The 15,513-nt window shown below is 37.7% G+C and overlaps 1 protein-coding gene across 2 annotated transcripts in view; it reads right to left on the bottom strand.

Annotated features, from left to right (window-relative positions):
* Window positions 1-15,513, bottom strand: part of MMP16 (matrix metallopeptidase 16) — a 297,823-nt gene that overhangs the window by 146,216 nt on the left and 136,094 nt on the right. For both annotated transcript variants that reach the window (XM_070075287.1, XM_002710677.5), the window contains exon 2: window positions 6,090-6,238. In XM_070075287.1, the coding sequence (XP_069931388.1) occupies window positions 6,090-6,238 (149 nt within the window). The remainder of the gene's footprint in view (window positions 1-6,089; window positions 6,239-15,513) is intronic.

A 15,513-nucleotide genomic window follows, 5' to 3' on the forward strand; every position in this document is an offset into this window, starting at 1 on the left:
TTAATTTAAAAATAACTTATCTTGATAGGATTCTAAAATTAGTTAGAATTTGAAAATGGATAAGGCATTATTTTAATATCAAGGGATAAATTTAGGTATAAAACTCTAGTCCATATTTTATGTAATAACATTCCCATAAGATTACAGCTTATAATTTGATCAAGTAAAATAATAGAATCCAATTTCAGCATCAGTTGTTCCTACATATTCATTTCAGATCACAAAAGCACAGATGAGCGCTTTACTAGATTGAAAACAGGGATTATACTTTCCCAAATAGTACGTTATTTGATTGGATTAACCCAAGCAATAGCAATAACAACTTATTGTGGAGATACATCACTGGTGGAGAAAACAGGCAGGGGGCAAATGAGGCTGTGGGGTTTCTAATGTGAGGGACAATGAAAGTGAAGTCTCCAAAAATATATAGGAAACAGAGAAGGCATGAGAGGTTAGGACAGGTAAACGAGGAGCTTTTAACAAGGCTTTTGGGGTTTCCCATTGAAGCAGCTGCCAAGCATAAACTGTTTAAAGGAAAAGATGTATTACAGATTCAGAAACAAACTAAAAATAAAGAAATCTACCAACAATAGATGCTGGAGAGGATGTGGGGAAAAAGGGACACTAACCCACTGTTGGTGGGAATGCAAACTGGTTAAGCCACTATGGAAGTCAGTCTGGAGATTCCTTAGAAATCTGAAGATAACCCTAAAATTCAACCCAGCCATCCCACTCCTTGGAATTTACCCAGAGGAAATGAAATTGGCAAACAAAAAAGCTGTCTGCACATTAATGTTTATGCAGCTCAATTCACAATAGCTAAGACCTGGAACCAACCCGAATGCCCATCAACAATAGACTGGATAAAGAAATTATGGGACATGTACTCTATAGAATGCTATACAGCAGTCAAAAACAATGAAACCCGGTCATTTGCAACAAGATGGAGGAATTTGGAAAACATCATGCTGAGTGAATTAAGCCAGTCCCAAAGGGAAAAATATCATATGTTCTCCCTGATCGGCGACAACTAACTGAGTACCAAAGGGGAAACTAGTTGAAGTGAAATGGACACTATGAGAAACAGTGACTTGATCAGCTCTTGTCCTGACAGTTGATGTACAATGTAATACTTCATCCATTTTAGTATTTTTTTGTTCTAGTACAATTGTTGAACTCTGTAATTAATACACAATTATTCGTAGATGTTTAAATTTTAACTGAAAAGTGATCCCTGTTAGGAATTTGGAAAACATTATGCTGAGTGAAATAAGCCAGACCCAAAGGGACAAATATCATATGTTCTCCCTGATCGGTGACAACTAACTAAGCACCAAAAAGGAAACCTGTTAAAGTGAAATGAACACTATGAGAAACGGTAACTTGATCAGCCCTTGCCCTGACTGTTGATGAACAGCTTAATACGTTATCCCTCTTATTATTTTTTTTGCTTGTTCTACTTAATACTTTTGGTTGAATACTGTAATCAATACACAATTCTTCTTAAGTGTTGAAACTTAACTGAAAAGTGATTGCTGTTAAATATAAGAGTGGGAATAAGAGAGGGAAGAGATGTGCAATTCGGGACATGCTCAAGCTGACTTACCTCAAACGGTAGAGTTAGAAACATACCAGGGGATTCCAATTCAGTCCCATCAAGGTGGCATGTACCAATGCCATCTCACTAGTCCCAGTGATCAATTTCTGTTCACAATTGATCATAATGATAGGACTAAGAGCCAAAGGGATCACATAAATAAGACTAGTGTCTGCAAATACTAGCTGATAGAATCAAAAAGGGAGAGAACGATCCAACATGGGAAGCGAGATACACAGCAGACTCATAGAATGGCAGATGTCCTAAACAGCACTCTGGCCTCAGAATCAGCCCTTAAGGCATGTGGATCTGGCTGAAAAGCCCATGAGAGTATTTCAGCCATGGAAAGCCAAGACACTCTGGAAAAAAAAAAAAAAAAAAAAAAAAAAAAAAAAAAAAAAAAAAAAACAACAACAACTAAATGAAAGATCTCCGCTAGTGAGATCCCAGTGGAAATAACAGGTCATCAAAGAAGGAGGTACCTTTCTCTGAAGGGAGGAGAGAACTTCCACTCTGACTACGACCTTGTCCAAATATGATCAGAGTCAGTGAACTCAAAAGGCTTCCATAGCCTTGGCAACTCATGACTAGAGCCTAGGGTGATTACTGAGGCCATAAACAAGAGTGTCAATTTGTTAAGTCAACAACAGGAGTCACTGTGCACTTATTCCTCATGTAGGATCTCTGTCCTTAATGTGCTGTACATTGTGATTTAATGCTATAACTAATACTCAAACAGTATTTTTCACTTTGTATTGCTATGTGGGTGCAAACTGTTGAAATCTTTACTTAATGTATGCTAAACTGATCTTCTGTATATAAAGAGAATCAAAAATGAATCTTGATGTGAATGGAAGGGGAGAGGGAGCGGGAAAAGGGAGGGTTGCGGGTGGGAGGGAAGTTATGGGGGGGGGCACTGTAATCCATAAGCTGTACTTTGGAAATTTATATTCATTAAATAAAAGTTAAAAAAAAAAGAAACAAACAACTGCCCCCAAATTAAAAAAAAAAAAGACTAAATTAGACTTAATTAGAAAAAGGTTTATTTTTAAAACACACACACACCAAAACAAAACCACCAGATAACAAGCAACAAAATTCTTTTGGTTTTACATTAAGGGTCGCCTATAGATAGCCAATCTTTTTCTTTAATGCTGTGTCATAGATATTCTACTTTAACTCCTCTGCACTGATACAGACCTTCATCTTTCCTAGTCTGGAAGCTGAGCTAGTCTGTGTCCAAAGGAGAAGTATCTGCTCGTTTACATCTGCACATCTTTTACATCCTCCTTTCAGACAACAACAAAGTGTGCACCCATTCCTATTCCATTATCTCCTAAAAACATCTTTACCTAGCTATTTTAGAAAATTAAAGCTATGAAACCCAACTTCTTCCTATAGAATCTATAGAAGCTCTCAAAGTTGGTCTTTGACCATCTTCTGTGGTCTCTACTTTTGTGGTCTCTAGTAAATAAGAATCAAGAACGTTCCCATTATTGTGACAATAGTCAAATTAGATATTCAAACCATTTAAGGGAATTTTGTTTCTAAGTCCTTAACTTACTTGTTTCTAAGTCCTTAACTTACTTGTATTTTAACAAATTGTGCCATAATTTTAAAGAATATGATTTAGAAGCTTACAGTTCTCCATGGGGAACTAACCACAGAAAAGGTTGGGGTGAAGAGGACAATTTACATGGAACTCTGTGCTATACCAGCAGAATACAGGACTTGCTGGAGGTTTTGCTGTTAAATTTCAAACTGCATATAAGAGGTATATGATGACTGAAAATGAGATTTGATATATTATTATTATTTTTTTTTAAACTTTTATTTAATGAATATAGATTTCCAAAGTACAGCTTATGGATTACAATGGCTTCCCCCCCATAACATCCCTCCCACCCGCAACCCTCCCCTTTCCCACTCCCTCTCCCCTTCCATTCACATCAAGATTCATTTTCGTTTCTCTTTATATACAGAAGATCAGTTTAGCATACATTAAGTAAAGATTTCAACAGTTTGCTCCCACACAGAAACATAAAGTGAAAAATACTGTTTGAGTACTCGTTATTGCATTAAATCTCAATGTACAGCACACTAAGGACAAAGATCCTACATGAGGAGTAAGTGCACAGTGACTCCTGTTGTTGACTTAACAAATTGACACTCTTGTTTATGGCCTCAGTAATCACCCTAGGATCTTGTCATGAGCTGCCAAGGCTATGGAAGCCTTTTGAGTTCACTGACTCTGATCATATTTAGACAAGGCCATGGTCAAAGTGGAAGTTCTCTCCTCCCTTCAGAGAAAGGTACCTCCTTCTTTGATGACCCGTTCTTTCCACTGGGATCTCACTCACGGAGATCTTTCATTTAGGGTTTTTTTTTTTTTTTTTTTTTTTTTTTTTTTTTTTTTTTTTTTTTTTTCCCAGAGTGTGTTGGCTTTCCATGCCTGAAATACTCTCATGGGCTTTTCAGCTGGATCCACATGCCTTAAGGGCTGATTCTGAGGCCAGAGTGCTGTTTAGGACATCTGCCATTCTATGGGTCTGCTGAGATTTGATATATTATTAAGAGAGAATATCAATGATTACAGGTTAATAGGTATAAAATGTCAACATTCCAATTCCAATATTGATAGTAGGTTTCTACATGTTACAGAATATGTTATATTTATTTTTTAAATATTTAGTTTTATTTTTAAATGTTTAGTTCTTTATTTGGAAGTCAGAGTTACCGAGAGCAGAGAGACAGATAAAGAGGGAGACAGAAAGGGAGAGAGAAAAAGAGAGAGCGAGATCTCTTCCATATGTTGATTCACTACCTAGATGGGGACAATGGCCAGTGCTAGGCAAGGTGAAAGCCAGGAGCTATTAGTGTTATCTGGATCTCCCACATGGGTATCAGGGGCCCAAATACTTCCTCTGCTTTCCCCAGGCCATTCGCAGAGAGCTGAAGCAGCCTGGATTCAAACCTGAGTTAATAGAGTATGTAGGTGTCGATGGTGGCATATTTACCCACTATGCCACAATCCTGCCTCATAATGTGTTATGTTTATTCTTGATTTTATTTTCCTAGATGTATTCATATTTGTACATAAAAATTCACATTTGCATATCTCTTAAAAGTGCTAGGAGAGGTAATGCATACATTTTTTCAAATTGCTTTGAAGTTTCATCTTAAAGTCTTTTTCTGTACATTCCTGTCTTGATGAAATAGAAATGCCATGGTTAGCATCATTCTGCAAGCATTAGAAGGCAAACTAAAATTCAAAAAGTACATATTAAATCACTTTTAGATGTCAGAATTAATTAAGTTTGTCTGAATACAGATATTTCAGTATTTAAGGATTAAAGAGAGAGATAAATATGTGTTTCTTGAGGTACACCGCAGGGAATGTTCTATACTCCACATCAAAAGACCTGGGTTCTGGACTTCACTTAGCCTTTGACATTCAATCCCTTTGTTTGATAAAGCAGAGAGAGAAACATGTCTTTGCCTTCCCTATTACACAGGGTTGTTAAATGATGATCAAACCAAAAAACTAAACAAAGCAAAACAAAAATGGAAACATATTCACTTTGTGAGTATCAAGGATTCTAAAGACACATATGATGTTTTCCATCTATTGAAAATATTAATCATTTCCTCTTTGGGGGTCCAGAAATAATAACGCTGTATCATAATATTAGAGAATTTACTGTGTGCTTCTGGCAAAATAATTTGTGACTGTATGTAGCTGCGCAAAGAACAAAGGTGCTTTCACAAAGAGATTGTGTCTTCACAGTCGGTGCGAGTATACCATTCAATCAGAGATATAATACCCAGGAGTTACTGGTTGAATAAATAAGCAAAGAAACGATTGATGGATAAATCAATAAAATAAATATTATTAGAGAGTAAGAACAAAGATTTTGTTCACAAGAAATTGAAAGTAAAGACTTCGAGTGACAACTTTCTTGATTTAAGCCATTTAGAGATGTATCACCAATGGGAATTTAGTGAACTGTTAATAACCAGTTCACTGATACCTCTCCTGCCACCCAAAACTTTTGTGTTGCTCCACATTTGTATTCCTTTCCAAATTTCATGGAGTAAATAATTCCATTATGACCAATTTCAAGGTACTAATGTGATACCACCTAACATATATTTGGGAAGAGACGTGCACAATATTCTCTTGCCAGCCGCACAAACCAGTTCCATCACTCATTGTTATTCTGTAAATCAACTGGACCCCAACTTTGCCTCTATTCATGGATTTTTTTTCCTATTTTTAAAAAAATGTAGCAAAAATCAAGTGAGTAAACTCGACTTCAGGTCTTACATGTTTCATGAAATTTCATAAGAGTGAAGTGAAAACAGGGGGAATTCAAAAAAAGAACTCAGGAGACAAATCACACCATTTATGGTTGAAAGAGTTCATGTAGTTTTTCAACTACTTAGTTTGGCGCAAGTCTAAAAAGGAAGGAGTGCGGATGCCGGTACTTACTCGATTGTGTTTCTGTCCACTTTTCCTGTCATGTTAATGCCATAGAACTGCTGCATGGCAGCTAGGGCAGACTGCATGGTCTCTGCAGAACGCAGTACCGACATTCTGGGGTCAGTCGGTGGAAGGTAGCCGTACTTTTGTAACCAAACCTGCAATAACAAGTACAGTTCCTTTTAGAACACTTTTGCAGTTTAACAGTAATTGTCTGCTAACCTAATTCATGTCTACAATTATATATGTAAAGTTTATTGCATCTTCCAGGGCAAACATCCATTAGTACTTGATCTGTTTGCAACTGTATTGTGTAGGTCAGGTTGTTTTTAGATAACTTGAAGGGTCATTATGGCTCTTTCAAACATAACTACAAATGCTAAGTGAAAAGAAATAATTATTTCTTGAAAGCTGATAGTGTGCAATGTACAATGGCAAATAGTCGATAAAAATATCACACAGCTAGTTGGACCAAAAGTTAATCAAAATGCACTTTTTAATATAAACTAGTACTTTGGAAATTCAAATAAGTTCAGCCCTGTCCTCCAGGAACTTGACTTCCACAAAAGATAGACTCCATTAAGATATCAGGGCTGTAAGGAGAAATTAATGTGCAACTGATACATCTGAAAGTCTATTTTTCTGAATAGTTGGGCAGTTACCACAGCTGTAATGAATAGCATCTTTACAGAAAAACCATGCTGTTCTATCTTACATTTTGGGTATAAAGTTCCCAAAATGAAATAATGCAACCAATCTATCCAATTGTAGCATGTTATCTCCAAGGATAGGTAACATTTTCATGCAAAGAAACTTCTTTCTTCATGTATTAAATGTGATTCACCTTAATCCAAATCATGTTAGCCATCACTTTTCACCTAGGGATGAAATCTGACTCTTTCATCAAGTATTTTTAGCCCTCTCTTTAGGGGTCTCATGATTTCATTCACCCCATCCTTGGTGAAGAGGTATCTGGGAGCACAGTGAGGGAAAAAAATAGAAGAGTGGAGTTCACACCTTAATCATGACTGGAGCAACAACTGAGAGTCATTTCCAGGTAGATTCTAAAAGTAATAGAAAGCTCAGGGCATATCCTACTGTCCTCTACCACAAACTTCCCTAGGGCTCCAAGATTTCAGGAGGCACAGTGAACTACCTGTCAAATTGATAAGGGCCAGGTAATTCTGCTCCTGGAGTGAAACAGAAGCCATGCTGTTCAGGGAAAGGTTAACACCACGTGTGTGGTTTCCCTCCCCATCCGGCTCCATTCATCACATAAATGGTGATGCTATGAAAGTGTAGCTTTTCACCGCAAGACGGTTATTTTCCCAATAAAAATAAACAGCAAATATAAAAGCTAAATTTCACCAAAAGAAATCAATAATAAATATGTCAAAGGATTACAATGTAAAACAAGAAGTGAAATCTTTTAGGACCTTTCCAAAAATTGATCCCTCCCCCCCCCACACACACACAAAGTACAATACTATAAAAACAAAGTCCTGCAAAAAAGATTATTACTTCTGGAACTATTTAAGAGATGAGCAATGTATCACTGTCAGGAAGGTGTGTTGGTGTAATTCAATTGAGTAACCTCATCTACCACCTAACAAAAGCATGCCAAAGACACTCTTCTCATCTAATCTGTAATGAACAGGCTGCCAGGGAAAAACAGATATTATTTTACCTAGTTAACAGTTGTGTATTTTGAAATAGATTTCTTTATTTTTATGAATGGATGCCATGATATTATTTAATATGAAATTCAATATCTATTGTCATGAAATTCCTCAAATATTAGAAAGTTCCATTTTGATTTTTAATCGTATACATGCACTAACATTCTTAATCTGAACAATTTTTCCATAACACTTTGCTTGCATTCTTTTCTTACTTGTTAGAGAGCTGACTTGTTGCTAGGTTACTCATGGGTGCTAAGCTACCAGCAATTATGTTTACGAGGACAGCAAAGATAAAACCATTAATAATAAACTCTATTCTTTATAAACAAGTAGGGCTATAAAAATGTAAAAGTGTTAAGTACGTAATGAAAAAAAATGCCATATTCCAGAAAACACATATTTATGCTTCAGTCTTTTAAACAACTATTTCAAATAATAAAAAAACATGATTTTTCCTCACATTCTCTTTTACAATGTGCTTTGTGTCCTGAAAGCCTGTTTTTCTAAATGATTGCTCAGTGGGTTATTTTTTTTTTAATTGTGAAATAACAGGAAAGCTGTGAAGTCTAACATTTGATGGTCAAAGTTTGCTTCCTAGTTGACAAATCAATGACATGGTTTATCAGCCAGGAAACAAAAGAATATTTTCTACTAAACTGCAAATATGTCCTATGTAAAAAATACTAAATCCTTAATGGTAATATTTGAAAGTATGTCTTGGCACCTAATAACAATATTCTACTAACAAGAGAAAATCATTAGTAATAAACCCTATGATTTATATACAAATTGAAGACTTGTAAAATATATATTAAGTACATGGTTATAAAATAGTCTGTTTTAGAAAGCACATATTCGATTTATGCCTTACCCTTCCAAATAAACATTTAAAGGTATACCTTACCACTTCCTATTCTTCTATCAAAGATGAACAATTTTGTTATAGTCTTTGTATGTTTTTCATGGTTAATAAAAATACATTTAAAATATATAAGTGTGTAGGTGTGTTTGTATATATATATGCCTATATATCATGTATGTCACAGACTATATCATAGGCAACCATTCTCATATGTTGTTGCCTTAAATATATCCCTGTTTTCAATATTGTTTTTAAACCCTGCCTACTTTGAATGATTGAAAACATTAAATTTGTTTCTCAAGATTATACCTGAGTGTCTTTTCAATGCTCTCAAAAACATTTCATGGATAGTAAGGAATGATTTCTTCATTTGTTCATTTAGCAGAAATCACAAATAATTTGTAAAGTAAATATGAGGATTAGTGAGAATATGTTAAGTCCCCAGCAAAATTTTTGCTCACTAAGCCTTATTATCCTCTTATGGTTAATAGCACTGAGTTCTTAAAATTATGCTCACTATAGTTAAGATTTGTCCTTGGTATGGGACAAAAGTGAAAATATGGGTTAGGTTTAAATATTCAAAGTTGTGAAGAAGGACAAACAACACATGCCATAGAATCTTTTGGTGCTTGAAAATCCCTTAAGTCCCAAAACAAATAAGGAGAGTGTGAAACTTTTAACAAAGTGATTTTTGTTGGGTTTCCTTTGTTTTTGTTATATTACGCTCATTGTATTGACAAGTACAGATAAGAAATATAAAGTATCAAGAGAGATATAAATTTCTCCAAGGCAAAAGTTAACTTATTTAAGTATCTGGGATCCTCATTTCATTATCATTAGATCAAGCAAGCACAGAAACTCAAGTTGAGCAACAAAATCTTTTAATGATGTCCCCTTTGTTACTAACTCACTCAACCATCTTGCTAACAAAATCAATTTTCTGTATCTTGTGATTATTCAATTGTAGGAACAACAAGAAGACTGTTGCTCTCTGCAGAGCAAGAAGACATATCAAGCAATAAAAGGTAAATTTTAAACATTAAATGCTATGTCAATAGATGATGCCTCTATTAGATTCTAGTGCAACAGGGAATAGCAGGCACATAAAATTTCATCAAAATCCACTAAAGAGTATTTTTGTTACCAATACTTGATGTACTTACATTGTGAAAACCTATATTAACTGAGTCAGTTGTTTATACACATCAATTAAGCAGTATCCTAAAAGATGATTTTCAAAAAAAAAGGATATCTTTGTAGTTCTCATGACTAACAATAAATCTTAGCAATTAAGTTTTAGAATAGCAGTTCATTTTTCAGAATACATATTGTTATTTATTCCTTCAGGCTATTCGAACAACCTAAAGAAATAAAATTTTCTCCAGTCTTTGAACCTAGATATTGTTTTAATGTAAAGTTAGTTATTCATTTATTCAAATAATCAAAAATGCAAAAGTTTTAAATATGTGTAGTGATGGGATAGAATATATAAAAAGATTACCTTGTAACAATGACCCTGAATATTGAAGGTGATCAGAAAATCAAAGGCAGGATAGAAGGAAGGAGGGAGAGTTGGGAGGGATGGAGGGATGGTGGGGGAAGGAAGAAAAGAATAAATGAGAGGTAGGTGTGGGGAGCAACTGGGAGCAACTCGGACTAGACTAAGTTACTGGAATTAAGACTTATTCTATGCATCTGCTCTCCCACAATATGGTGCTGGGAGAGGAGGAAACAGCTTCTACACAGCTGCCTCCAGTTCAACCAATAAACAGCAGGACCTGCTCCTGATTGCAGGAGAGCAGTGTACTCGGCGTGTGGGTAGCAGAGTTGGGATTGGTGGAAGAGGACTATAAAGGAGGAGAGAGACAACATGCACCAGGAACATCTATCTGAAGGAACACCTGTGCAGCCCCCGAGAGAGCCGGCCGGCGGTGTGCCGCTCCCCCGCGGAAGTGGGGAAAGTGGCTAGGGGGAACCGCCCTTCCACGGAGGTGGAAGGGACGGCAGCCAACCCTGGAAGAACCAGCAGCAAACCCGGGGAGGGCCGAGCAGACAAAAGAACAGCGCAGGGTCCTGTGTCATTCCTCCACGAAGAGGGGGAGCGACAGGTAGGTATTGGTGTTGTGCCACAGCAGGTTAAGTCACTGCTTGAGACTCCTACTTCCCAATCTCCGTGCCAGTTCTGAGACCTGGCTACTCTACTTCCAATCAAGCTTCCTGTTGATGTACCTGGGAAGCAGCAGTATTTGACTTCCTGTGAACCATGTGGGAGATATAGGTATAGTTCCTAACTCCTGGCTATAGCTTTGTGCTGTCCCAGCTATTTCAGTCATTTATGGAGTGAACTAATACATGGAAGATGTCCCTACCAGCCTTTACACCTTTGCACACACATAAACACACACACATATACACACACACAGTCTTTAAAATAAATAAGCAGGGGCCCGTCCCATCACATAGCAGGTTAAGCTGCCTTCTGCACTGCCAGCATCACATAAGTGCTGGTTCAAGCTCCATTTCTGATACAGCTCCCTGCTAATGCACCTGGAAAGCAGTGGAAGATGGCTCAAGTACATGGCCCCTGCACTTATATTGGAGACACAGAAGAAGCTGCTGGTTTCAGATTAGCCCAGCCCTGGCCTTTGTGACCATTTGGGGAGTGAACCAGTAGATGGAAGATCTCTCTCTGATCTCTCTTTATGCATCGCTGCCTCTCTCTCTCTTTCAAATACATAAATGAATCCTGAATTATTATGGGTGGGAGGCAATGATTAAAAATTATGATGGGAGCTAAATATAAGGAAGGATTGGCTTGGAATTTTATTTCATCCGAAAGATGACTTGGTCAATCAACAATGGCTATTTGTGACTGAGCCAGTTGTTTCAGGTTTACGGCAGGTATCATTCTTTTCCAGCTAATATGTGACATGCCAAATGCCATGCTGCTTATATTCAATATGACCCAAGGCTTGTAATTCAGTGTGGGATGAAAAAGGTAAAAATGATAAATATATTTTATAATATTTATTCATTACCAATCATTTCCTTTACAGAATAAAAATACTCATTATTATGAGAAATGGTTTTTAAATTCTCTACTTCACATCAAATTTTAACATACTAACAAAATATTTAAAGCTATGCTAGGTAATATACATTCTGTTAACTCACTTTCTTGATGAAATACAACTGAAATAATGCATTTTCAATAGATACATCTCAATGCAATAAAATTAATTTCCAGCTTTCAGTATGAGACATTTACACAGATTTGTTAATTTCTCTTATCAGCTAAAACGAACAACTAAAATGCAATTACCATCCTATCTTCTAGTAATATCAGAAAAGCCAGCAAAACCTTAAGAATATTTTCCCCTGAAATGCTATAAATTAACTGGCTATAAAAAATTGTAGGATCTAGAGCCTAGTGTTCTAGTGAGAAAAGAGGCTATAAATATGAATAATAACTACCTATTAACCAAAAAATTAAACTGGCGTGGGAGTAGTTCTTCAGAATTGATCAAACTGAAAATTCATGGTATAAGTTAACGAGGCATAAATAGCCTTTCCTTCATTCAAAAAACAAAATGGGCTCTAAATCAACATCCTGTCACCACTGTGAATGAATTGGTATATGAAATCGCACACATAGAATTCCATTCCTTTAGAATTTTACCATCTACTAAGTGGCCTCTTAAAATGGAAACAAAATTGTGACAGGACGAAAAGCTACTCCACTAAAATTTTATCAAGAAGTAACATTCATGTGGAGATAGGAAAATAGCTGGGTTATTAGTAAAAGCTGTGAAGACAAATATGACCACATTAACACAAAACCCTCTTATTTATAATATGAACTAAACATTGAGGTTGCAAAGGGTGGGGGGAATTTTCCACTTGGATTAAAAGTGAATCGCATTTTATACTTAACAACTATGAAAGCAAAGCCCCTCAATATGTCATGGTTAGGAGCCGGCACTGTGGCACAGTGGGTAAAGCCACCGACTATAATGCTGCCACCCATATGGGCGCTGGTTTGAGTCTGCCTGCTCTACTTCCAATCCAGCTCTCTGCTATGGCATGGGAAAGCATTAGAAGATGGCCCAAGTCCTTGGGACCCTGTACCCGCATGGGAAACCCAGAAGAAGCTCTTGGCTCCTGGCTTTGGATCACCTCGGTTCTGGCCATTGAGTCCATCTGGGGAGTGAACTAGAGGATAGAAGACCTCTCTCCTCTCTCTCTTTCTCTCTTTCTCTGCCTCACTGTAACTCTGCCTTTCAAATACAGAAAATAAATCTTTAAATTTTTTTTTGAAAAAAAAAAAAAAGTTATGGCTAGACTCCAGTGATGCAAAGCAAAGCAAAGCAAAACAAAACAATCAGCGGCACCTTAATTGGGATTCCATCATGTATAGGTCATGGTGCTGGAAGTTACAGATGCTATGATGCACTGTCTTCTATGTCTTTACTGGTTTTTCCTGAGTGTCTTTAGATATTTAAAGATGAACGATAATACACACACACACACACACACACACAGATATATAAAGCAACAAAACATGACCAAAAAGAACAAAACACAGCTGTCAATAAATAGCAGTAGATCACAATACTTTTTTTAAAGATTTATTTTATTTATTTGAAAGACAGAGTTACAGAGAGAGGTCTTCCATCTGCTGGTCCACTCCCCAGATGGGCACAATGGCCGGAGCAGAGCCAATCTGAAGCCAGGAGCCAGGAGCTTCCTCCAGGTCTCCCATGTGGGTGCAGGGGCCCAAGGATTTGGGCCATCTTCTACTGCTTTCCCAGGCCACAGCAGAGAGCTAGATCGGAAGTGGAGCAGCCAGGACTAGAACCAGCACACATATGGGATGTCGTTGGCTCAGGCCAGGGCTTTAACCCACTGCACCACAGCACCTGCCCCATCACAATGTTTATAAACAAATAGGGTACATACTAATTAATTGTGAAATCAAAAGTGCGGATATCATAGAGTTGATACAAAGATAATATTCTCTTTTTAAAAATGAAGGCACTTCCTTAAATTCTCTTCAGTGTATCAATATCTGTGCTTATTCTTTGTTCCCTTTTGTTTTTTAAAGATTTTATCTATTTATTTATTATTTTTTGACAGGCAGAGTTAGACAGTGAGAGAGAGAGACGGAGAGGAAAATTTTCCTTCCATTGGTTCATCCCCTAAATGGCTGCTACAGCCTGTGCGCTGCACTGATCCGAAGCCAGGAGCCAGGTGCTTCTCCTGGTCTCCCACGCGGGTGCAGGGCCTAAGGACCTGGGCCATCCTCCACGGCCTTCCCGGGCCACAGCAGAGAGCTGGACTGGAAGAGGAGCAACCGGGACAGAATCCGGCCCCCCAGCCTGGACTAGAACCCGGGGTGCTGGCGCCGCAGGTGGAGGATTAGCCTAGTGGGCCAAGGCACTGGAAGATTTTATCTATTTATTTTAGAGATAGATTTACAGAAAGAGAGAAGGAGAGACAGAGAGAAAGATCTTCCATCTGCTGGTTCGCTTCCCAAATGGCCCCAGGGCCGTAGCTGAGCCAATCCAAAGCCAGGAGACAGGAGCTTCCTCTGGATCTCCCACGTGGGTGCAGGGGCCCAAACACTGAGTGATCTTCCACTGCTGCCCCAGGCCATAAGCAGAGACCTGGATCAGAAGAGGGGTGCCTAGGACACAAACCAGCGTGCACATGGGATGCCGGCACTGCAGGCAGCGGCTTACCCCGTTAAACCTCAGCGATGGGCCCCCATGGAGCTTATTCTTTAGCCACACTGAAATAGCAGTACTTTCCCCACTAGGTCTTTATAAGAAGAGAAACTGCCTTTACTGTTCACCATGTACAAGGCAATTTATGAGCATTATCTTTAAATTGAGTAGTGTAATCTCTGTTTTATAAATGACAGGATAACAATCCTAGAAATACAAAGTGACTTTGCTAAGCAACATCAATAGGAGGAAGAATCACTCTTCAAATATCAGGGACCTTTAAACATATGGAAAATCCTTATTATGAAAAATATGCAAGGATTTCTGATTTTATGTATCCCCTGAGTATTATCATTTTATTCCATTTTCCACAGACTTTTTGAAGTATCTTTGTGGAGATGTGATTGACACCCAGGCTCAGCTCTGTCTGCCTAAGCTGCCTCTGGGACCTAGTTCAGTGGGATGCTGGGGACTCTTTGGACCCTGTTTACATATCAAAATGAGAAGGCAGAGTGTCTAAGAAAAGATACCTATAATAGCTGAGTATGTTCAGGTTCTATGCAAACAAAACAACACAAAATGGCAGTGAGCTATGGTTCATATGTTCCGGATGTAACTCCTACTTCCAAGGGCTTCTGTAAATTGCAAATGCAAAACAGACTTGCATAGCCCAAGTTGTCCAAACCAATTAATATTCCTAACTCTATCTTGAATATCCCATTCATAGCCTTTTCAGTGTCCCGCTTTAAGAAACCACTGAAACCTCTTAGCCACAGACATCCTTTCTTCACATTTATTAATCTTCCACAGTGCTTTCTTATGTTAGGCTCCACAATGCCTGCTGACTATACTTTGCTCTCCTTGACTGTCTTCTAAAATTAAGCCCTAAATAACACGTATGTATTTATGAAACACCAACTGAATCCTGACTTTACCCAAAATAACCAGAGACTGCCATCATACTGTTGTTTAGACAAGAAATATAGGAGCCAAACTTAGTGCACTGTTTCCTCTTCCTGCATATCCAACCCCTGATCGTATCTTAGCTCCAATTTTTATCTGAAGTGGAAAATCTTATTTCTGCTACCATCCTTGGTCCAGCACACAATCATTTCCCAGGAGGAACTCCAACACTTTCCAGACAATTTCTCCGCTTTCATATT

Source organism: Oryctolagus cuniculus, chromosome 6 (genome assembly GCF_051225735.1).
Source record: "Oryctolagus cuniculus isolate XC-2025 breed Fujian yellow rabbit chromosome 6, ASM5122573v1, whole genome shotgun sequence".
NCBI lineage: Eukaryota > Metazoa > Chordata > Mammalia > Lagomorpha > Leporidae > Oryctolagus > Oryctolagus cuniculus.